Here is a 25,010-nt window from a genome sequence, read left to right as displayed (position 1 = left end):
AGTGTGATTCAAGCTTCTCAAATGACACTCATCACCATTTTGTACTCCCTTGGTCCTGATGTTCCTAACTTTGTAAATTCTCCCTCATTTGTGCTTTTGTGTCTTCTAAGATTCCTCAGGACAGGACTACAAGAACCTAGGTAAAAGTGGGTATCAACTCTTTGTTATAAATAAGAAAAGAGGAGTAAATTATCCTTAAATTGGATTTTTGTTGCTGAGAAATTCAGAGTATTTCTCTTTGATAGGATTATATTGATGTTGAAAAAAACAGAAGTGTAAAGAATTCATTTTAAAAAAGCACTTTGTGTGTTAGAGGCGTGGCTCCATTGGTAGAGGGCTAGCCAATGAGCAAAAACAGCAAGTACTGAGTTCAAATCTCAGTCCTGGACCTAAAAAACCGACAACACTTTGAACAACCAGAGTTTGTTCTATGTAACTTTAGGTGTATAGGTCTGTTTGTGTGTGTGTGTACATGCACCTGTACTCAACTTTCTCTTCTCTCAACAAGAATAGTAAAGTGGATAATGGTTAGAATCTAGTGCAGCAGGAAAGTTTGTATCTGTTATAAAGGAGACTTATTTATAGTGAATGTTGGTAAATACTAGAATTATTCATTAAAATAAATTTACATACAGTGATCTTATAATTTTTTTACAGTAAAGTTCAAAGGAAACACATTAAAGAGTCAAATACTTGTTAGTAAACATGGGTATGTTAAATTCGTAAAAACAGAAGTTTTCTACTTTAGACCTAGATTAATATTCAAGAAAACAAAACTAACTAGTGACATTATTTCAGAGCACAAGCAATAGTTTTACTAGTATGTCTAACACTAATAATTTCTTAAAACATCTAATAAATATGACCACATGTGGTAAGAAGATTAAGGTGTTTTTTAGCAATCCCACCTCTCAAAAGCAGAAATCTTGATGGCAGTAAATAAGTTTTCCGGCGGGGAGACATGGAGGCTGCCTTCTGTCCTATCAATCCACAAATTCTCAAATTACAGATCTGCTGTTGTGTTCTGACACATCTGCTTTGCAATGTAAAATAGTGTTTTCTTTAATAAGAATTCTTCAAAAAGCCCTTAGGCTCCTTGTCTTTGTTTGCACAGCCTGGGAGTTTTCATTTAAAGTTTTCACACTGTTTTTAAATTTTTTCCAATTTTATTTCTAAGTTAGTTAGGCAAAGTCCATAAACCTCTCTTTGGCATCCCTGTTTTAACTACTGAGACACAGAAGAGAGAAAAACATGCAGAAAAGTCCCTGAGATGACCCTCAAGTTACCAACATCTTCTTCCTCTCTCCTTTTCAGTCAAATAAAGGTAAGCAGTTAGAGTTGAGCTGTTCTTTAAAATCTTCATTCTGGAGACTTAAAATCAACTATGAATTGGGGTTATCTTCAAAGGTAAAAACTCATTTTGTTTATTTAGGGGCAATGCTGACAATCCAATATAGTAAGAAATACAAAGAGACAGCAAAATAATCACAGAAATACAGGGAATTTGTCCTAATGATCTCAATATGGAAGACACTGGATATTCTCTGTGGTAACTAAAATTCAGATAAAACATATTACTAAATCCAAAATGCACATTCTTAAATTTGAACGAAGTCAAACTTACAATCCTAAAGATATAAGCTTCCTTTCATCCTCTAATTAAATATCAAACATGTTGTCAGGCACTGGTGGCTCACAATTGTGATTCTAGCTACTTAGAGGGTTGAGATCAGAGGACTGTGGTTTAAAGCCAGCCCAGGTGGGGAAGTTTGTTAGATTCTTATCTCTAATTGACTACAAAAAAGCCAGAAGTGGAGCTGTGACTCAAGTTGTAGAGCACTAACCTTGAACAAAAAAAGCTCAAAGATAGTACCCAAGCCCTCAGTTTTGAACCAGCCCCCCCAAAACCAAACCAAAACAAAAAAGCATGTAGATGGTATTTTATAGTCTCCATAAGAAATGTATACATGTATATACTATATTTTTAATTAATTGAGTATAACCCTATGGCAAATTTTAAATTGGATGAAATGGTGACAAATATATATTTTGAATACTAATCTTTACAACAAACATATTTTGTCTTTCTGCCTTCTGAAAAAGAGGTAAGACAATATTTCATTTCTGAATATCCCTTGAAAAAAATGATTGCCTCTTTGATATGCCTTGTGATGGTACCTGGATAGAACTTGCTAAGACACTGATAATTTTAAAGGACAAAGGATTCCATTTTGTGATTTGCTCTACTTATACAATATATTCTTTTTGTTGGTAGCAAGGAGAGACTAGTTTTATGAAAATCTTCAATACAGAGTCCTACAGAGAGAGAGAAAGAGAAATGAGAACAGTCTAAGATTAAAAGATATTATCTATTCCATCCCTAATATCTAACATGACAGGGTAGGTTCTATAATGCTTCATGGTATAAGGTAAGTTGTATAGCAAGGCAGTTTGGATAAATGACAACTAGAAACAAAATAGTTTCCTTATATATGTGAAGTTACAGTCTTAGCCTTTTGCTGTTATTTTGAAGTATGTTATTTTCCTTCTTTAAGCCCAGTTTCAATTTTACTAGAATTTTGGTGTGTGTCTCATCTCAAACAAGATGACTGATGTCTTCTTGCCTTTTAAAAGATTACATTCTAAGCCAAGGACTGGTGGCTTACTCTTGCAATTCTAGCTACCCAAGAGGCTGAAGTCAGATGACTGTAGTTTGAAATCAGCTCAGGCAGGACAATCTGTGAGACTCCTATCTTCAATTAAGCACACAAAAAAATGAATAAATGAAAAGCAGGAAGTGGAGCTTTGGCTCAAGTAGTAGAGCCACTAACTTTGAACAAAAAGGAAAAGAAAAAAGCCTAGGGACAGAACGCAGGCCCTGGATTCAAGTACCAGTACACACACACACACACACACACACACACACACACACACACACACACACACACACACACACACACACACACACACACACACGAAAAAAGATTACTTTTGTTGTCTGAAATCTTGATTCCTTCCTTTCACAACATTACTATAATACAATCATTTCCAGTCAATATTCTGTTCGTTCTCTTTAAATAAAAATATTTCTTCTTCACTGGACAAAGTCAAATGCTAGGAAGAGACTATTCTCTTTACAGAAGAGACAGCATAGCAAGACTCTTAAGAGCTCAGATTAAAATATAAGGTAAAAAAAAACAGTTGAATTATAATTCTACTTTTTTTTTTTTTTGGTGGGGGGAGTCCAGTCATGGGGCCTGAACTCTGGGCCTGGGTGCTGTCCTTCAGCTCTTCAGCTCAAGGCTAGCACTCTACCACTTGAGCCACAGAACCACTTCCAGATTTTTTTTTCTCTTTATGTGGTGCTGAGGAATCAAACCCAGGGCCTCATGCATGCAAGGCAAGCGCTCTACCACTGAGCCATCTTCCCAGCCCTAATTCTACTTTTATATGTATATGACAATGGGAAAATTTTGCATAATTCTCAATTTTTTTCAAATTATGAAAAATATCTCAAAGATTATTAGAGTTGTAAAAAAGATAAAATTTCCAAACACATGAAATATGGTTAGTACAACACAGAGTATAAAGTTAAGAAAAAATAAGGGTTAGCATTTATAACTAGCTCAACATAAAAATGACATAATCAAAATGCAATCTGAAAATTCCTCAGATAATTCTTATTTCTTAAGACAGAATGATACAAAAGATTTGGATATTTCAAAGTCCCTACTTATTCTAGGCCTTTCTTTAAGGACAGCTACATGATCTACAGTAAGAACATATTGACCTTTAGTAGCATCTAGTTCAGGCTACAGAATTTGTTTCTTTTATCTTTATATCACACACTCACCAGTACTAAGAATTTACATGTGAAATTTGCCTTCAAGAAAGGCAGAGTAAAATTATCTCTATACACTTTCCTAAAGAATATAGTTTTTTCAATATATTCAAGTGGTAACTCTCATCTCTCTGAGTCCAAGAAGATATTTGTCTTCTGGTATTAATAATGCAAAATGTGCTTTGTTGCCCACCAATCATCCATCAGACCTGGAAGCCTTTAGTACTAAAAGAACCACTCTGCAACCCAGCAGAAAAGGAAAAGATGGTCAATGACACAGCTTACTCAGGGAGATCTAAAAATGGTATCTCATTCAGATGTCCCCCAAAGCTTAAAGATATCACAACTGCATGAGAAAGGCTTCAAGATGTTTGTCCTTCTTTAAGTGAAAATGGTTCATGCACATTTTAAGAGAAAGGTATAACATTTACCTCCATTTGCTGTCATTTATACTTTCTTCCTAAAGGGGATTATCTTTCCTTACATTCTTAAAATGGAAATTAACTAGTAACTATTTAATCTCTATTAATAAATCACAGTCATCCTTTTAATGTACAAGCTATACAACCATGGAGAAATGTATGCAAGGGTTATTTGAGGTACAGAATTGCCTGCTCTGCCATAGAATGACTCCAGGATGCTATGGTTGTTGTTGTTGTTGTTGTTGTTTCATTTCCAATGTATTTTTTTAAATAGTTTATCTCTCTCCTCCCTTGTCAAGCTGTCAGTCAGCTGTCACTTTTTTACTGCTGTCAGTGAGCCTGCCTTTATCACACCCCCAATTTGTGGCTGTTAATCTGCTGTCAGCTAAAAAAATCAGATAATCAAGACATCTCAAATTACATTAACAAAGAATGATAGGCTAAGAATGGATGGGGCCTTTGAGATATAAGTTCTAGGTTCCTGTATTACTTGCCTTCTCTGATCACCTTAGAAACACAGAAACACAGAAAAGCATACTGAGAATCTCATTCATAGTTAAATGCTAAATTATTCTGTCTATCAAAAGAAAGGAAAAAGCATAAGATTTTCTGTAAATTTTCAGGGCAGGGTACTACTGAACATTTACTTGGTGAATTCCAGGATAATTTTTAATACTCATAAGCTTATTTCTGATCCAAATGTTCCAAATTTACTTCTGATCATCTTAAAACTCTTTTCTCTTTGATTTACAGAATACATATCTCACTATTGACCCACTGACAATTCTTTTCTTTTCAGATTTTCTCTCAGTCTTGGGCACTTCCTCAGTCAACTCCTAAGTGACAAGTGACAAGGTATTCAACATTGAGAAATGAGTATGAGAAGGAGGAACCAATCAGGAACGAAGCAGCAACCTATGCAAAAATTTGGGAATTGTGTGTCTTAAAAGCCAATTTAAAAATGTGTCCTGGTATTTCAAAGGCTATCAAGACATGTTAAGAAAGCTGAGTACTGAAAGCTGACCAACAAATGTAGAAGCATGGAAGTCACTGAGGCCCTTCACCCAAACAAATTCCATCCAAAGGCGTTAAGAGAACAATAGGAATAAAACTGGAAGTGGTAAGTATTGTTCTTAAGAAAAATATCAACAGGCACTAATGGGTCACACCTGTAATCCTAGCTACTCAGGTGATTGAGATCTGAGTATTATTGTTTGAATCTAGTCCAGGCAGGAAAGTCCTATAAGACCCTTATCTCCAATTTGCTACCAAAAAATCTGAAAATGAAGCTGTAACTCAAGTTGTAGAGCACTACCTAGAGCCCAAAATCTCAGAAACAGTGTCTAGGCCCTGAGTTAAAGGCCCAGGATGGGCACTAAAGAGAGAAAAAGACAGAAGAGAAAGAGACAGAGAACAATTTTGCCAAAAGATTAGATGAATATGAGTTCTGTTTATTTTCTTTATCATTTTGACTCAAGCAATCCTTTGATCTCACTAGTAATTACCTATAGATTGAGCCAATTTCTTTATTGTCCTATTTCACCTTTATTTCCAGCTTAATGTCTACATTTCATTATTATATTCACCATATTGCACTTGATCTCCAATCTTTTACATAATATGCATCACATTTAATGGGAACCCCTTTGATCTAATTAAACTCATTTTTTCACTTACATTCTACTTGTACTCATCAAACTAAAAAGAACTAGAGAAAAGCATTCAATTGTACTTACTGGAATGCTCTCAATATATGCTCTTATCTTCACATAGGCCCTTGGTGCTTGCTGTCCAAGTAGGTATTAACCACACACAATTTTTTTTTTTAACTCAGACTGGGGGGCTTCAACTACAGTCCTACAGCTCTCACTTGTCATTTTACTATAGGAATCTTGTAGATTTGTTTGTCTAGACTAGCTTCAAACCTCAAAACTTCTTAATCTTAGCTGCCTGAGTAGCTAGAATTATAGGCATGAATCACTGTCACCAGGCTTTATATTTCTTTTATATAATAAATAATGCTTTATTTTCTTTTGGAAACCTCCAATAGTAAGCATTCTGTGCATATTTTCAACTGTTTGTAATCAGAAGGGAACTTTTATTTTTGGTGTTACTCATGGGACTTGAACTCAGGGCCGGGTCGCTGTCCCTGAGCTCTTTTTGTTTAAGACTAGTGCTCTACCACTTAAAGCCACTGTTTCAGTTCCAGTTTTTGGATTTTACTGCCAGGACTGGATTTGAACTATGATCGTCAGATCTCAGCCTTCTGAGTAAGCTATGATTACAGGCATGAGCCACCAGGGATGGCTCAAAAAGGAACATTTATTTGTCGACACCACTATTCCACTCAATTATGCTTCTGGGTGTTTAGGCTTCATCTTCACATTGCTACTACTGATGAAACCTTGCTTCTATCTAAAGCACCATCTCCACTGCTTCAGCAGTTCCCATTCATCTTCCATAATGCACAACTATTGTTATTACAGGGTTTTTTTCTTTTTTTCTTTTTTCTTTTGGCTCTATATCATCACTTTTCTTCTGTTCTGAAACATTCCTATTATCCTATCACCTCTCTGAGGAAAAAAAGTGAATGTAACCATAACTATTAAACAGTTTAGGCTCAGGTCCACCGGCACAGATCTCAGTAAGTGTAGGTCAAGAATCAAATCTTTGTATATTTGGTCACCGCTTAAGAGCCTTCTCATCCCCAAATGCTTAATACCTATAAGGAAATACTGCAAGTGAATAATCTCATTTGTCACTATTTTTCTGGTCTTTAGTAATTAGACAGGGAAGGGGTAAGAAAAACAAAAGGTAGTAATAGGTTTTACAAGTCCCATATTATTCATTGTTTAGGTGAGATATCTATTAGTTTGCTAATTTTGCAGGAAATAAGGCATTTTTCTCTTTTTTGATTATAGTATAATTAATTAACAATATACCCTCTACTTCATTTTTATTTAAATCCATTTTGCCATGACCAAGTGATGTAAGAAGAAAGATAGAACAAATCCAAAGTTTCTGTTGTTTTTAATCACCTTGGTTATTTTGCCTTTGGAATTGCCAAGTATTTTTCAACATTTCAACAAAATAATATGCTTTTTAAACTGCAGGCATTAGAATGGTTGTCATTCATGCAAATAATCACTTACACTATATGAGTTCGAGTTGTACAAAGCAAATTAACATTTGAAAATAATTCAAAAAACACTCTGGGCTAAGACCTTGCTTATGAATGTTATCTGGGCCACAATATTTCTTAACCTTCTTCTATTTAGCTAGACTCGTTTATGATAATATGTTCTAAATTAATAAGCTGCTGAATTGCCACAGGTGTATTAAACATGATGTTGTAGGAGCATATCTGATGCAAATGAATTCTAAAACGTATCGTTTATTTGATTCTTCAGCGGCAATAATTAAGATGAGCTGTAAGTCTCATTCACTTAAGGATATACATATGCCTAAGTATTACATGAAAAACCTACTTTAAAAAGCAAAGCTCATATTTAAAAAAATCAAATACACAACTGCATTTTCACTTCTGATAGATACGAAAACAAGCAAAGCCAGACTCTACTGGCTCAAACCTGTAATCCTAGCTACTCTGGAATCTGAAAAATGAGGATCATAGTTCAAAACTAGCCCAGCCAGGAAAGTCTGTGAGATTCTTATCTCAGATTAACCTCCAAAAAGCCAGAAATGGAGTTGTGTCTAAAGTGTGTCAAAGCACTAGCCTTAAACAAAAAAGCTCAGAGACTACATCCAAGGCCTGAGTTCAAGACCTAAGACCAGCATTTAAAAAAGAAAAAAAGTAGAGTTTTCAAAAGTTCAAATTTTCTCATCACACATAAGAATACTATATATCATGTTCGTACACATATACTACTATATATATACATAGATATATACGTAGATATTACATATAGTCATTCCTCTGTATTCATAGGTTCCCTATTCATAAATTCCACAAACTACACATCAAAAATATTTATGAGGAAAAAGATTTATCTATACTAATTACATATCAAACTTTTTTGGTCATCATTCCTTAACTATAACAACTTTTTATATGTCACTAATATTGTATTTGATACAATTATATGATTTAAAATATATGAGAATGTATATAGCTTATATACAAATATACACCATTTTAAATAAGACACTTGAGCATTTGTAAGTTTTGGTATCCTTAGGGGAACAGTCATGGAAGTAATCTTCCACAGACAGTAAGACATAACTATACACACATAGACACACACATGCAGACACAGACACACAGACACACACACATCTGAAATATATACATACTTATATACACACATGTATTTAAAAATGATTGTGATCTTGGTTTCATTATCTTAGTTCATAGTTTTCAAAATTAAAGTAAATCATTTAAGGTTATTGGTAAATGACCTATATTGATAGAAAGTTTTATCAATAAACAGAAACTTAAATCATAAGTTAGATAGCCAAACTTAACCCAGTCTGTGACAATGACAAGCACTGCAAGCCTGTCTCTATTTCTCTGAGCCTCTGTTTTCTGTAATCCATAAATAAGAATTGGGCCAAGTGGTCTGCTCCAAGTGGAGCAGAATTTTTAGTGAAATATTAACTAGTGAGACACTCCAATAAATCAATACTTGGTAAACATAAAGACTCTACCCCTACAGCAAAATCTGGGTGAATTAAGTCTAGAACATAGAAATTAATGCTAACCTCTTGCATGGCATGCATGGACATTAAATCACAAACAGTCTTCATTTAAGAGACAGGGAAGAAACAGCTGTCCCTAAATTCCATTTAAGGACCCATTTATACTCATACTAGCATGCCGAGCTAGTGTGAGTCCCACTAAATATACTTTCTACTCACAAGAAAGAAATATTCTTACTGGTAGTAATAATAGTTTTCCTAGCTTTAATCAAAGTGAAAAAGAATTCCAGAATGTTCTTTTTGAGTAACATCATCCATTGGTAATTCAAGGTGGGCCTGGTATCAAAGGTAATAAAAATGTCCTTAGTACTAAGAAAAAGAAATGGCAATTCAATGCATTTGCAACTCAATTTGGAAGTTTTACCTCTTTATTGAAATAATTTATATTAGTATATTAACAAAAAGGGAAAAAGAAAAAGAATGCAGCATAAGAAATTAAAATTATCCATGAAGTAAGATTAATTGATTTACAAGAGTTATTATGCATTTTGAAACAACAGGCCTAAGCTAAAGGTAAAAGGAGAGAAATGTGCTAGACAATGATTTGTCTAACAAAACTACAAATAAGAAAAAATCAGTAAGTGTTAAAAACCAAAGGGCTGAAGAACTCAGTATCTGAACTACCCATTGAGGTTGGACATGTGGTAACTTAAAAATCTGAAAAATCACAGTATAGAGAGATCAAACTCTATTCTCTAACCATGCTTATGATGAAAAGTTAAAATTTGCAAGAATATCAATTTCTATACATTAGAGAAATAATTTACGCCACAATATTAAAAACAGAGTTGAACACACTAACCTGCTCACATCAGGAAACCTGATGGGAAAGTAAATAACTTGGCACTTGGGTCTGATGATGTTTTCCAGATCCTTGGGTCTATGATCTGGAATCAGCTTCATAAATTTTCCAATAGAAGTGAGAAATGACTCCATATTAAAAACTGAGTTGAATACCACCAAATCAGCCACTAGGCTGTAAATGGAAACAAGAAGTACAAATGATGAGATCAGATTCATTTCAAGTTACTTTACAAGCCTAAGGCCTGTGTGTAAATCAGAGTTAACACTGCATCTTAAGTTTGCAATAAATACTGTAGTTCCCATCAGTATCTATCAATCCAATGCTAATGGATAAGTTAGTTGTCAGTATCCTATCATGGGAAGTTGAGGTTGATGGTACTACTGGGAAAGGTAACAGAAAAATTAAACAATTTAGTGGAAATTATGTAAGACTTCAAACAAAGCATATTTCCTCAGGATGCCAAGATCTTTCTATATTATCAACAACACTAAGGACAGCAATGCCTTTGTAGCCCAGTTTCTCTCACTGAGTTTCTCCAACGGTGTACACTATACTAGTAAGAAAAAATTGTTAGGAAATGGAAAGACTTAGAAAAAATTATATTAAGTGAAGTAAACCAGACCCATAGAAACATAAATCCCATGACTTCCCTTATTTGCAATAACTAGTATACATGTAGGATAATCTTACCAGACAAACAGAAAAGGTCAAAACTATGTACAAATGACCATATAAGATGATGTTAAGTGAAATGAACCCCAAGATAGGGACACAAGAGATTTTGTCTTTGTCATTGTTGTTTTTAATGTACTATGTGATTTTGTTTGTTTCTTTCTTTCTTTTGTATGCTCTCCCCCCACCACCCTGTGGTATAAACCCTGTTTTCACTGTATTTGATTCTGGTGCCTTGTCTCTTCTATATACATTATTCTAATTTGGGGAGGGGAAGGGAAATAACAAAATGCTGAAACAAGGATATAGTTGACTTATTGTAACAATGAGATGTACAAGAGACTATGTTGAAAACGAACTTTACAAATTGTGGAGGTAGGGGAAGAGTTGAGATGGGAAGGGATTGTAGGTGAAACACAAAGGAGGAAGTAACAATGCTTGACAGAAAATGTACTCATTACCTTACTCATGTAACTGTAACCACTCTGTACAGTATCTTTATATATACAGCTGATTGGTATGTTCCTACCACCATCAAAACTAATTCAAAGATGTTTTCGTACTAGACCTTGATATCTTCAGTACTATTTGGTTGGTCTTTTCTACTTTAGCCTTTCCTTTATCCCTTTAAGAAATTGTGTTACTTTTTATAAAATTCTTGACCTACACAAGAAGGATGATGTTATCATTTATCTATCAAACAGACTGTATTCTTCCCCTTAATACTGTAAAAGTAAAACTAACATACAATGTACTGGTATATGAAAATATGAGAGCAAATTTTTATATCATAAGTGTTTCAAAATAGGTTGCCTAAAACATTTTCTTAGATACCAACAAATACAATGATAGCCATGGAAGAGGTATATGAAACCTAAATGTATAGTATTGTGACTTTATGAGACAATATTGGTATAGTAAATTAATCAGTTGATTTCAAAAAAATTTTATTTCATTTAATCAACTATTCAGGGTTACTGGATCACAATAAATATATACAAACACTTCCAAAAGAAGGTATTTAAGATTAAATAAACAAAGCAATCTTATTTTACACTAAAAATGACACATAAATAACACTGAAAACAAGAATGTAAAATACACAAAAATAAGTAGAGCTTAGAGAGGATAGATTGTAGCTTATCCTCTATTTCGTTTACATCATATTTACTGAGACAGGAATATCTGTCATAATTAATACTAGTAAAACAAAAAAAACACATACAAATTTGCTATATACAAATTTGGTTTTATTTTTTGTCTTTTTTGTTGCTCCTTGGTATAAATTTGGAGAATAGATGTGATTATAACACAGATAATACAAAGGAATGTCACAGAAGTGCTGACACAACAGTAAGTAATCAGGAAACCAATATAATAATATACCAAAAGTTGAAAGATGTTTTACAGCTAGTCTGTTTTCATCATTTACCACATATTGTAATAGCGACCCACAGGCCAGAATATATAGTTATGACATGTGTTCGTAAGTCAGAGGGTTACTGAAACCTCTGATTAAGGTGAGTTCCTATGTCAGTTAGCCTTAAAGTCCTTAACTGCCACATAGCCAGAAAGAAATCTTGACAATGCCAACAAAATCAGAAGTCAGCAAAATAAATAAATAAATACATAAATAAAACCTAAAGAAACATTTGAGGAAGCAGGAGTCATACTTCTCAAGGGGAACTGGAGCAGTATTGCTTTCTGACACTCTTATTTTTCCTCTAGACAACTGTAAACCATTTTTTCCCATTAAGAAGCCAAAGATGATGAAGCCCATTTCTTTCTTTCCTAGCTTGTCTATCAGTTTACACTCTTGAGAAGAGAAATGCTCAACACTCACGTGCAAGCTTTTGGAGTGCAAATTTTCTATGAGTAAAACATTTTTTTTAAATGAAAGAAAGTAAGGACCAGTAAGAAAATCTTAATTATAATATCTGCCCTCAAAGAACATGCATTCCATCTACTTACATTTCAAAAAATTTAGGCTTTTAAGTTAAAGATGTAAGATATTTTACAGAAATAGTCTTTTTGGTACATTTCCTGCCTGATATGAGTGGTTCTAACTTCCATCAACTTTAAAGCTACCCATAAAAGGAAAAATAGGCTTAATTTTTTTTTCCTAGTGATTTCTCAGGGGTGATAAAACACACACTATCTGAAGAAAAGAATGAAGCTAATTCAAGAAATCATAAGAATATTACAAATGTTTTCCATATTGATAAAGCACAAAATGATTCTTTTCATTTTAAAACATATTTTGTTTCTCTGTTTCAGCATAAAATAAAGTATTTTAATTTTATTATGAAATTTTAAGACGATTATTTTATGAGACATTTGATGTGAAACAGTTCCACAGTATTTTGATAGCACTGCTACTTTACAATTGAAGCAGCTTGTAAAAATGATTGCAGGGAAACATTTACAAAATGCTCAAAACACAGAATTATTACCATGTAGCTATTTTTCTATGCCAACCAAAATATCAAGCACACTTGCAATAGCTGAGGATCTGTTTAAACACATCATCAATTCTAATAGGTAATAACTGTTAATAAAGGTGAGTTAAATGTACCCAATCACTGCCAGACTGGTTCAATTTTACCAGGGCAGTTATTAACTTCCTTCATTAACTAATCATCAGGATATACACCTTGTGGATGGTACAACAGAAAAAGACCCTCACCTTTGAAATGTATATTAAAGCTATATCATTTCAAAAGGTTCAATAAAGGAAACAACAACAACAAAAAAAATAAAAACATAGAAAGCTTCATTTTCCATTCTTTCCTATCTTGCAAACAAACACAAGAAAAAAAGGACAAGATTTTGTTTTGCTTTCGTTTTTATTTCTCTGTATATGTGTATTTGCGCGTGCGCACGCACAAGCACCCATGTGTGCACATGCCAGTCTTGGAGCTTGAACTCAGGGCCTGAACACTGTTCCTGAGCTTTTTTGCTCAAGGCTAGCTCTCTACCACTTCAACCACAGAACCACTTTTGGCTTTTTGGTAGTTACCTGGAGATCAGAGTCTCATGGACTTGCCTGTCCAGGATGGCTTCAAACCATAGACTTCAGATCTCAGCCTCCTCAGTACCTAAGATTACAAGCACAAGCTACCAGGATCCAGCATTGTAAATTTCTTTTTTTTTTTTTTTTTTTGCCAGTCGTGGGGCCTGAAATCTGGGCCTGGGCGCTGTCCCTCAGCTTTTCAGCTCAAGGCTAGCACCTACCACTTGAGCCACAGCATCACTTCCGGCTTTTTCTGCTTATGTGGTGCTGAGGAATGGAACCCAGGGCCCATGCGTGAAAAGCAAGCACTCTACTACTGAGCCACCTTCCCAGCCTGGTAAATTTCTTTTTTAACTTTGGCTGAACAGAGTAAAAGTTCCTGGTGAGTATGAGTTGACTACTGTTGCTAAAAGTGAAGAGCCTTAAATAGTAAATCAGGAAAGCAAGGATCAAAGGTATTTGTCAACCTTTTGATTCTATTTTGAATGCTGTACACAATAGTTAAGATAATTCATTATATAATTAGATTGTTACAATCATGTATTCATGCTATGATATTGTGTATACTACAGAAGCACAAGTACTTATTACCAGGGAAGGAATGTTTAAGTATCTACAGCTAGCTATGTTAAAGTATTTATAAAGTACAGTAGGTCTCTAAATTGAAAAACATTAAGTATCTTTAAAGAAAAAGATGACAAAGAGCTAAATACGATGCTATGTACCTACCATGAAAGAATCTGGTTGTAGCCATACTGAAAATCCCTCTCTTGACATTTCTTTACAGGATATACCAATTGATTTTCATGGAAGTACAGGATCTTTTTTAATTTCCCAAGGTCAGGCCGAAGGGCAGTCAGTTCAGTCAGGTTAAGCACTGAGCTTGCAAAGAGAATCCTAGGAAACAAAGAAATTAAGGTTTACTTTCCTAAACATGCTTGAAGGGTCATTGTTTGCTATTCTCTAGTCTTTCTTCTGCCCACCCCAAGAAGAACATATTCCCAATAGGGACACATCAATAGTTGAGCCTTAATACCATGTTACAGCATTCTAAGTTTTGATCTCTTAAAGACCAGCTGCTAAGAACTATAAAAGCCCTGAATCTCATTGGTCTTCATAGCTCAGTTACTGAGAGATGCAAAAAGGGGGAGGAAAAAAAAAGAAAAAAGAAAAAAAAGCTGGATGGATTTTATTGAAAAAGCCAAGAAAAGCTCTATCTGAAGGACAAATGGAACAAAGATAAGGCTGACTGGGGAATACTTTGCTTGCCAGTTTCATCACACTTTACTCCTTTATGCAACCAACTACTGAAATTCAATATATGAGCAGGAATGGCACATGTTCATGTTATGACACAAACCCTTTTGATTTATGCAATAGACTTATCAGTGTGGTTTCCTCTCTCGGCATGATTTTTCATCCTTTTTTAAAAGTAGCCTATAATATTTGTATATTTAAAAACCTTTTCTTTTCCATTACTGGATTGCTAATGGTAGCTTCTCCTGAGCTGTAAGAAGCACACAAGACCAAAGGCCAGCAATCCCTTTTAAACCACACTGCAATATTACAGTTTTACTCTTCGTAAGAGAAATATCTTACAAAGAAAGTGTATTTTTTAAAATATTTGTCCATATCCCACTAAAGCAAAAGGAAAACTATGGTCAAATAATATACTGTTTTGTCTAAAGATAGTCCATATTCTATCAAATATAAGCCTTTCTAAAACTGCTATTGAAATTTTATGGAAAATTAAGGTATTTGGTTATCTATAAATCCCATCCTTAGCAAAGAAAATGACAATATATTTCTTTCAACCAATCAATAGTCTCCTTAGAAGGGAATAGATGGATATCTGCATCTAATTACTGAGTTGTCTTTCCCTCTCTTTTTATTCCCTCCCTCCCTGCCCCCACCCCACCTCCACCCGGCAACATACACTATTATCAGCAAGGACTCAGTATTTTTAAATCATTAAGTCCTGAGTAAGCTCAATGATTTTCACATACAAGACAGAAAAATACATTAAACTCAGCCCCTATATGACAGTTACTAACTACAAAGAAAAATAGTACCTTTTATGTTGGAGAAATCTAGTAGATACCCACTTAATGAACTGATAAAATTTACTATGCACTATAATAGGACAAAGTGAAATTATACATTCCCCAAAATGATACATTAAGAAAGACATAAATCATTGATGCTATATATCTATTAAATATGCCTGATCTAATTTGGTGGTAAGGAAATGACCATATAAATATTATGTAAATTCACTGGGCTGGAGCTCCAAAAATGCCAGTAACATAAAAGAAAAAATACCTAGATTAATAGAAAATAAAGAGGCTCCAAAATAATATTCATTCCTTGAATGGATATTTGATTGGTAAAGAAAGAAGAGAAAGAATATTGTCAGAGAAAATTAGAACATGAGCAAATATAAGACTGTAAATTGTTATCAATTTTAACTTTCACTAAGTATACTATTTTTATTATAGTTATGGGAAAATATACATGATTCTTTTAGGAGTTAAGTCAAATTATTTATTTGAAATATCATGATGTCTGCAGCTAATTCTTAAGGGGTTCAGTAAGAAAAACTACAACTCACATATTCATATGTATATGTTTATACAAATAATAAAAATGTACAAATACATTAACGATTAATTAATGTGAGTGAATTAAGTGTACAAAGTCATTGTCCTTGTCAGGTGCTATTGGCTCAGATCTGTAATCCTAGCTGTAATCCTAGCTACTCAGAGGGCTGAGATCTGAGGATCACAGTTCAAAGCCAGCCCAGGCAGGAAAATCCATGAGACCCTTATCTCCAATTAACCCAGAAAACCATAAGTGGTACTGTGGCTTAAGTGGTAGAGTGCTCGTCTTGAGCTGAAGAGTTCAGGAAAAGCGACCAACAAAAAAAAAAAAAAAGATTTTTCTTTCTTGCTGTTGTTTCTAACATATTTATAAGATGATTTCTTTGTTGCTTTGTATGTCCCTCCCCCGTGGTATAACCCCTGCTTTCACTGTATTTGATGTTGGTATAATTTGTGGAGGGGAAGGGAAAAAACAAATTGTTTAAATAGGGATACAGGTGGACCCATTGCAACAATCAGAAGTACAAGACGTTATGTTGAAAAACGAACTTTACAACTTTGGGGGGGTGGGGGATGGGAAGGCAGGGATGGTAAGGGGAAACAGGAGTAGGCAACAATGCTTGATAAGAAATGTACTCATTACCTTGCTCATATAATTGTAGCCCCTCTGTACAATATTTTCACAATTATAAAAACTTTAAAAAAATAAGGATAGAAAAGGCTTAGCACAAGAAAAAAAGTCTTATGGTAAAATTTTGGCAAGGTACAAATCAATATATGTATAGATTTGTGAGAACAGGAATGAAATGGTGGTAAGTGGAAGGAAAGAAATTCTACATTCCATGAACAAAAAATGCATCATGTACATATTTTTGGTCATCATTCAATGGTTAATTTCCTACATGAAGATGTTCTTGAGGGTGGACCATCTGAAGTAACTGTTTATCTAAGGCCATACTTTTATTCCACTCTGACTAGACGCTCTGGTCTCAGCTCATCCACCAGCTGATTCATAATTAAAAAATCTAAACTGAAAGGTGAAACTTCAAAACAACTACCAAAATAGAATGCAATATATTTAGAAGAAAAATGAAAATGATGTTCATAAAATTCACCATTTAAGATTGAATGCCTATAGCAATACTACTTATGATTTAATCATTAAACGATAATTAATTATATTTTATGACAAACTTGAATCAGCCCTTGTTTATCTCTATTATTGCTAAAAATTATTTCCTCTTTGTTTATTCATTTCTAAGTAAAACTGGTAAATGAGTAATTTCTCAAATCTTTAGCTTGATATCCCAAAAGAAGCATTGAACATTCCCACTGAAAGGATTTCAGGAATTACCTATCTTCAGGCAATTTTTACTTCTTCCCGATCACCAGATTTTAAAAGTTGATAATTATACCATTAATGGCATCTCTCAACCATCAGCTAACCCCTAAGCTTCCAGTGTTCACCATGCCTCTGCTATTATTTACGCAATAAATCCTAACAAGGTGTGCTTTATCACCCTACAGTGTGTCTCTGGCAGCAAAGGGCACAAGGTGACAGCAAAAACCACTAGGAACAAGATAATTCCTGACAGCTGCTGCTTGAGCACAAGTTAAATTGAACAGTTTATCTCAGCATGAAGATGTTATAAGGTTTTATGTTTAATATTTTTAAATTAACATAAAACCCAGAGAAAGCAGTTGAGCAATCTTTCACAAACATGACATACTACAATCACTGCATAAGCTGGATTAGTACTTATTAACAAGCTACTACAGAATTAAGCTGTTTTTAGACCACCAGAAGGCTTCAAATTGTAATTTTTGTCTCTGTAAAAGAAACTTATATTTAAAATGTCTTCGAAATTCAAATTAACGTCTATCTCATTAGCTTACCATTTTACTCAAAGTATGAGTATGTTGCTACTATAATTGTCTAACCCAAATGGTTTAATGCTGCAAGAACATTAACATTATTTTATGCAACTGGGGTAGTATCTACAGACGTGTTTCAATTGTTTTGGTTCATACTGAATGTTGATTTGAATCATATTTGCTTAAAGAATTCCAAAACCATTAAACACAATGAAATTCAAAGATTAGTGAATTTGCTGTCTTCTGTTTCATTTGAGTAACCTAGTATTTTTTACCCTATTTACTTAATATATAAAAGAGAAAATGGAGCTAAAATATACCTAAGCCTTGTGGGGCTGTGAGCATTATCATCAAGATGCACACTGTTATATCTTATGTGATAAGGAAGGACAATAAAACGGAGACACAAGGGGAAAATATTCAATACTCCAACAACTACCATATACTCTAGTAATAAATAACCCATCATGAACAATGTTTTCTCACTATTAACCTATGAAATCTATTCAACAGATCCCATTACTCCTGAAAACACTTATCACCTAACTGGACAAAGTACATAGTTCACAGATATCAGACTGAATTATGTTATTCATTCTTAAAAAATGATCTGATTGGTTTCAGTAGGTCTTTGACGAAAGCTTAAATTCATCCAGCTATGTCACTTTGTTCCACTTTCCTCTCACTTTGCTCCTCTTGTGACAGATTCATATGACTCAGGATGATTACCCATTTTTGTTATTGCTATTATTGGTACTGAGGTTTGAACCCTTGCTCCGCTGGCCTCAAACCATGCTACTCAGGAGCTCAGCCTCAAGAATAAGCAAGGATTAGAGATATGAACCACCAGGGACAAGCATCATTATCTCACTGTTTTTTTTGTATGTGTGTGTGTTTTTTTGGGGGGTCCGGTAGTGGGGCCTGAACTCTGGGCCTGGGCACTGTCCCTCAGCAATTCAGCTCAAGGCTAGCACTCTACCACTTGAGCCACAGCGCCACTTCTGGCTTTTTTCTTTTTGCTTATGTGGGGCTGAGGAATCGAACCCAGGGCCTCGAGCATGCAAGGCAAGCGCTCTACCACTGAGCCATCTTCCCAGCCCCTTGTGTGTTTTTCTTAATCTTTAAGTAGTTATCCAAAGAAGCTGGCATTTAACAAAGTAGTTGTGAATACAATATATCTTGATCAATGTCACCTCTTTCAATATTCTCACCCATCCCTTCCCACCCACCCCTTCCCTCTTTCTTAATTTTGTAGGATATTCATTTGATTCTGGCCTGCATTTTTCACCTCTTGCCCTCTTCATTCATCTCACTGTTGTTCTTTTTCCTTGACCATCTATATACAAAAGCTTGCCTAAATGATTTTCCCAAACAGGTGTTTGACTTGTTTTTGATAACCTAATTTCTAAATTCATCTTGATTAGCACAATTGCACTTGCTGTCCAATTCTGAAACTCTGAAATACCACTACTGTACTTTTAGTTATTAATAACAATATTCCCTTACAGAAAATGTTTTCAATACAAATATATATGTCTGTCTATCTATCTATCTATCTATCTATCTATCTATCTATCTATCTATCTATCTATCTATCTATCTCTATACATACATAGAGAGAGAAGAGAGAGAATCACCAATAATTATTCATGAGCCACTATTCACATGTTGGTACTCATACTAGCACATATCTACCAAGCACCTATCATTTGCAAGGCAATTGGTTCAAATAAAATAAAAACAAAGAAAACAATTGTCAGGTTAAGGAACTGAATAAAGAACTGGAACACTTTGTTCGACAAGGAAGTAAAAAAACTGGAAAAACACATGGGACTTTGTAAAATAGGAAAATAATGTTAGATTTTATGGTAAGAGGGAGTGATTAATATACAGATGTAATTGAGATGATTTTTATTTTATTTTATTCACTCTGTAATCAATATACCTGTATAGTTTTGTTTTTTATTTTTTTGTTTTTGCCTTTTAACATCAAGTTGCCTACCATATTCTAAACAATTATTTGTAATCAGGCATAGTAGCATACACATATAATTATATCACTTAGGAGGCAAAGGCAGGAGGACTGGAGCCAGCCTAGGCTATGCAGTAAGTTCAAGGACAGCATAGTTCTACATGTAGCAATACTCTGTATATACTTCCCCAAAGGCATATGTTTTTTAATATATTTCATTGGTTGTTCTGTCACAATAAAACCAAGGCAAGATTCTCGTATTAATTTTGAAACTGTATATACAATCTCTTGTGTTATTTTTATTTGTGCCCCTTGAGAATTTTTATTTATTTATTTTTATTTTATTTCTTAGGGCAAAGTTGACGCAAGTTTATTACATTCAGTTACAAAATACCAGGGATTTCTTTAAACACACACCAGAATAGAATATTTTAAATAGATTAATGAATGGAAAACACATTGTAGAGACTCACAGAAAAACAGCAGAGTGGAGAAAAGATATGATATTGGCTTCAATCAGGATGCTAGGGCTGCGAATAAGGCCCAGTGGCATGACAGAACTGTCTAATGAACCTGGAGAAGAACAATGCAAAAGCTTTTTTCATTTTATCACTTCCAAGCATCTTGACAGTACTTAACCTCACTGAAATGAACATTGCTCTCAAACACTGCAATTCTTAGATTTCAACTCTGTGTGTGTGTGTGTGTGTGTATGTGTGTGTGTACATGTATACACGCATACCAGTCCTGGGGTATAGGTACTGTCCCTGAACTTTTTTAATACTCAAGACTAACACGCTTCTACTTGAGCCACAACTCTACTTCCAGCTTTTTTAGTGCTTAACTGGAGATAAGAGTCTCATGGAGTTTCCTCCCCAGGCTGGCCATGAACCATGATCCTTGAACAAGGTATCCTATTGAGTAGCTATGATTACATGCCTGAGTCACCAGTGCTAAACTGATTTCAACATAGTTTTAATTTGTGGAACTTGTGTAGAAAAAATAATTGAATTCTAATATTCATTAATCATCAATTTACAAAACTCATTTTAACATGATTAATTTGTCTGTTACTCATCTTAACATTCCTACTTCAAGTGAAAATGCTATAAATTTTTGAAAACCTTCAAGAAACTGCACAATAAAATGTATCCTTTTACTAAATAATTAAAATCCAAGATGGACGTTGTATCTGAAAGAAAGAGGATACAGGTATTTTATCTCCTAACTTCTTCTGATGAGTAATTTTTAGACGGTTAGAGAATCCAGTTTGCCCCAAACTGTCCTATGGTATAGAGTATCATCATTTACTTACTCAGGTAGTTCTGTTTATCATCTCCCATGTTTATCATATTAGCCAGGAAAGCACTGTCTACAAGTGGGCTTTCTTTCTGCAATACGTGACAAGACAGACAAAGTATGTGCAGAAAGGAGCTGCCTTGTGAGCAGTATCTCAGCACATGGCTAGTTCTTAACATTTATCCATAATGCAGTCATCAGGCACTCTGATCTGTCTCACAGATGCTTAAGGAGGCAAATTACACAACACTTATTGAGCTTCTTTACCTAAAAGTGCCACTTAAATTCAGGTAACACAAATTATTCCAGTGTCTTAAGTCCTGTTATCTGGCACAGTTACTAACCCATAAGAGACACTCTGTAAATGTGTTTATAACAACAAAGGAAAAGAGGAAAACAGATTACAAACACTATCGAATATATGTACATATAGTTTGCAAATTTTAATGCATACATAACTTTTAAATTTATGCTAACATTCTTTTAGGGCTGGAGTCCTTTACTAAAAATTTTCTTAATACCAACCACTCAGAACTTTTAGCAGGTATAGTGTCCTACATAGGCAATGAAATTTTTGCGTTTAAACTCTAAGTGCCATTTAAAAAGAGAAAGATGAAAGGAAAAAACAGAGACGGATGAAAGAAAACCAAGGCTTTCTCACCTTTTGATAATGAAATCTTTACATTACCACAATAAGAATGTCAATTAACAACTAAATATAATATTCAAAAGAAAACAAGGAAGCATGTGTTATACAAGATTCTTGTCATGCATCATTTCATTAAGTCTTCACCACCATCACACTAGTGCTATAACATCTTGTCGAATCTTACCCATTTGCAATAACTAGTGTTATGTCTGAGACAAGCAGAAAAGGTCAGATAAGTGATGTTAGGCGAAATGAACCCCAAGATAAGTATTCAAATGTTTTTGCTTTCATGCTATTGTTTCTAACACATTTATAAGATGATTTCTTTGTTGCTTTGTATGTCCCTCCCTCGCGTATAACCCCTGCTTTCACTGTATCTGATGTTGGTATAATTTGTGGAGGTGAAGGGAAAAACAAATTGTTTAAATAGGGATACAGGTGAACCCATTGCAACAATGAGATGTACAAGACATTATGTCAAAAACGAACTTTACAACTTTGGCAGGCGGGGGTGGGGGGTGAGGTGGGAGGATGGGATGGGAAGGGATGGGAAGGGGAAACAAAGGAGGAGGCAACAATGCTTGATTAAAAAATGTACTCATTATCTTGCCCATGTAATTGTAAACCCTCTGTATGATATTTTCACAATAAAAAAAAAACATTTAAACACAAAAGTTGGGCCAAATGCTAATACAACAGCAACCAGACATGTATTTCAAATACAAGTTGCTCTGGATCAAAAGCCTCTACGTTTCCACTTTTTCCATACTGACTTTGAGTCACTTAAGATCAGAATGTGACTCCAAGTATTTTTATCATCTTATTTAGTCTGTTTAAGAAAGAAAAGAATATAAATCACATTTTTAAAAAACTACACAAACCTCAATCATTTTATTTCCTCCTACACTCACTATATATTTACTAAGTAACTATACTGCTCTAGCTGTATGATTTGTGGCGATGGAATGAGCATCTTCAAAGTTCTACCACAGGAGGTACACTCTAGCAAACACAGCATCTAAGGTAAATGAAACAGTCACAGTACTGAAAAAAGAATGAGGATACATCTATGCCTTATCTTACTTGAACACCAAATACAATTCTATCAAGCATTATTTGATATAATTTTTTTGAGCCCACTACTTTTATCTTAGGGTTCCTCCTTATTTCAGATATTGTTCTCTATTTTACCACCCTAATGTGTCAAGTACTCAAGACATGATCCACAGAAAAGGAACTCATGGGGAAAGATAGGTGTCGACCTGTTACGAAGATCAGGAATGTACAATAACATGATAATAATTTCTGTCATCTTCAGGGATTCATGAACATCAGCCTTAAAGAAGCAAATCAATTAACATGCAAAGAGCATCTATCTTGCTGAGTGTGCTGGGAACACTTCATATGGTGTTTTATCTCCACAAACTAATATAATTAGTATGTAAAATATTTATAATTCATATCATGATTAATCTATTGTAGAAGACTATTCCTTAACATAAGTATATCATTTTATGTTACAATGTTCTTTGCCCTTTAGTTTATGCCACTTGTAAGTCTCTGGAGTCCTTTCCTAAACACTCTAAATAAAGTTATAAGAATTGAGATGCAAGCTAATGATTATAAGTCCTATAATCATTCTACCACTGTTGTCTATGTTTATATATAATTAAAGACACATTGGCTAGACAACTCAGAACAGTATTTCTCAGCTAGATTCAGAAAGTTGACTTCAGAAACAAATGTGATTAAAAAAATAGGTAAGCATAAAGTAGATTTGGATATTATCACTAGTTAGATTTGAGTATTTTAACATAGTAATAATTCAAATAATTCTAACTATAAGAGTAACAATAATACTATCTGCTTCCTGACATATCAACTAATCTATTCCTACAATCATGCACTGTAAGGTATTTTGTACCTAAATAACTTAACTCACAGGGGAAAATTGTAGTGACGGTATTTTTTCTGAGTGGATTCCACAGCTAAAATTATCAGGCAGAAAATAAATATTTCCTAAACATCCAGTCTTCCTATAACAGATCCTAAGCCTAAATTTTTCAGTGTTTATGTGTATTAGCTTTAAATTTGCTTCCCAGAATGCTTTCCGCTCTTGAGTTGTTTTATCACTTGATTTGTGAGATTTATTTTGTTATGCTTTTCACAGAGATTATCCCCATGTTTTGATTATTCCTCCTATGTTTGTTTTGGCAAGTCCAAGACAGTTCTTTGAAATCTTCCCTGAATTTGGTACTTAATATGCCATTTGGAGAAATACCTCCCACAAATAATTTAGTATCCCCAATGTTTTGCTACTTCACATATCACTTTCATTATAAGGGCATCACAAGACAATTAACTACAAATGTCAAAGCCAGAAAAGTATACTGTACACAGTAAGCACTCAAAAAAACATTTGAGATAAAACATTTAAAAATGCCCTAATATGTGTAACAGAAAAACAATTAGAAGATTTTATTCCTAATTCTAAGTCCTGGTCCTTTTAATTTCTTTTTAAAAGATGAGCCTTTTTATAAACATTGACTTGTTAAATCCTGTGCATGAAAATTCTCATTTTAATTACCCAGTCTATGTCACATAGGAGAAAAATAAAGATAGTTTCCAAATAAATAAATGAATACAGGATAAATTTAAAATTAAAAATCATCTCCATAGCTAACTTTCACATATAAAAATATTATTTTTAACAATATGCTTCACTTAAATAAAACATTAATTATTCTTTTTCATTGTACAACTCACAAACACATGCATATGGAGAATTAAGCAAATAAAAAGTACAAAATACTATATAAAATCATGCTATTAACACTATTTAAAATGAAGTTTAGGGACATTTATGCAACATATATTGCATGGTATTTTTCTTAACTATTTCTATTGTTCTCCTCTTCCATACCACATGTCAGACTCCTCAAATACCCCAGCAAGAAGGAACTTCAAATTTCTGGGACCAAACATCCTTACCAAGTGACTGAGCATAAATGAGTTCATCTACCCTATGTTAGGTAGATAAGAGGCAAAACTGGAACCAGTGCAGAGTCCACAATAGGAAGGAAAGAGCCACAATTGTTACCAGTGAGCCTCGCATTCTAATCACAAGAGTAGAAGCAACTGCA

At 34.1% G+C, this 25,010-nt stretch overlaps 1 protein-coding gene across 7 annotated transcripts in view; it reads right to left on the bottom strand.

Annotated features, from left to right (window-relative positions):
* Gtdc1 (glycosyltransferase like domain containing 1) overlaps positions 1-25,010 on the bottom strand; it is a 388,745-nt gene that overhangs the window by 207,026 nt on the left and 156,709 nt on the right. For 6 of the 7 annotated variants that reach the window (XM_070023661.1, XM_070023690.1, XM_070023653.1 and 3 more), the window contains 2 exons: positions 14,202-14,369; positions 9,785-9,958 (listed from right to left, as the gene is read on the bottom strand). In XM_070023661.1, coding sequence (XP_069879762.1) covers positions 9,785-9,958; positions 14,202-14,369 — 342 coding nt within the window. Of the gene's footprint in view, positions 1-9,784; positions 9,959-14,201; positions 14,370-20,392; positions 20,493-25,010 lie in introns of all 7 variants that reach the window. The other variant, XM_070023699.1, reaches the window with a different exon arrangement.

This window comes from Dipodomys merriami, unplaced genomic scaffold (assembly GCF_024711535.1).
Source record: "Dipodomys merriami isolate MVZ:Mamm:240054 unplaced genomic scaffold, mDipMer1.0.p SCAF_1, whole genome shotgun sequence".
NCBI lineage: Eukaryota > Metazoa > Chordata > Mammalia > Rodentia > Heteromyidae > Dipodomys > Dipodomys merriami.
The sequence above is the reverse complement of the archived record's forward strand: the minus strand, read 5'-3'. Positions and strand labels throughout refer to the sequence as shown.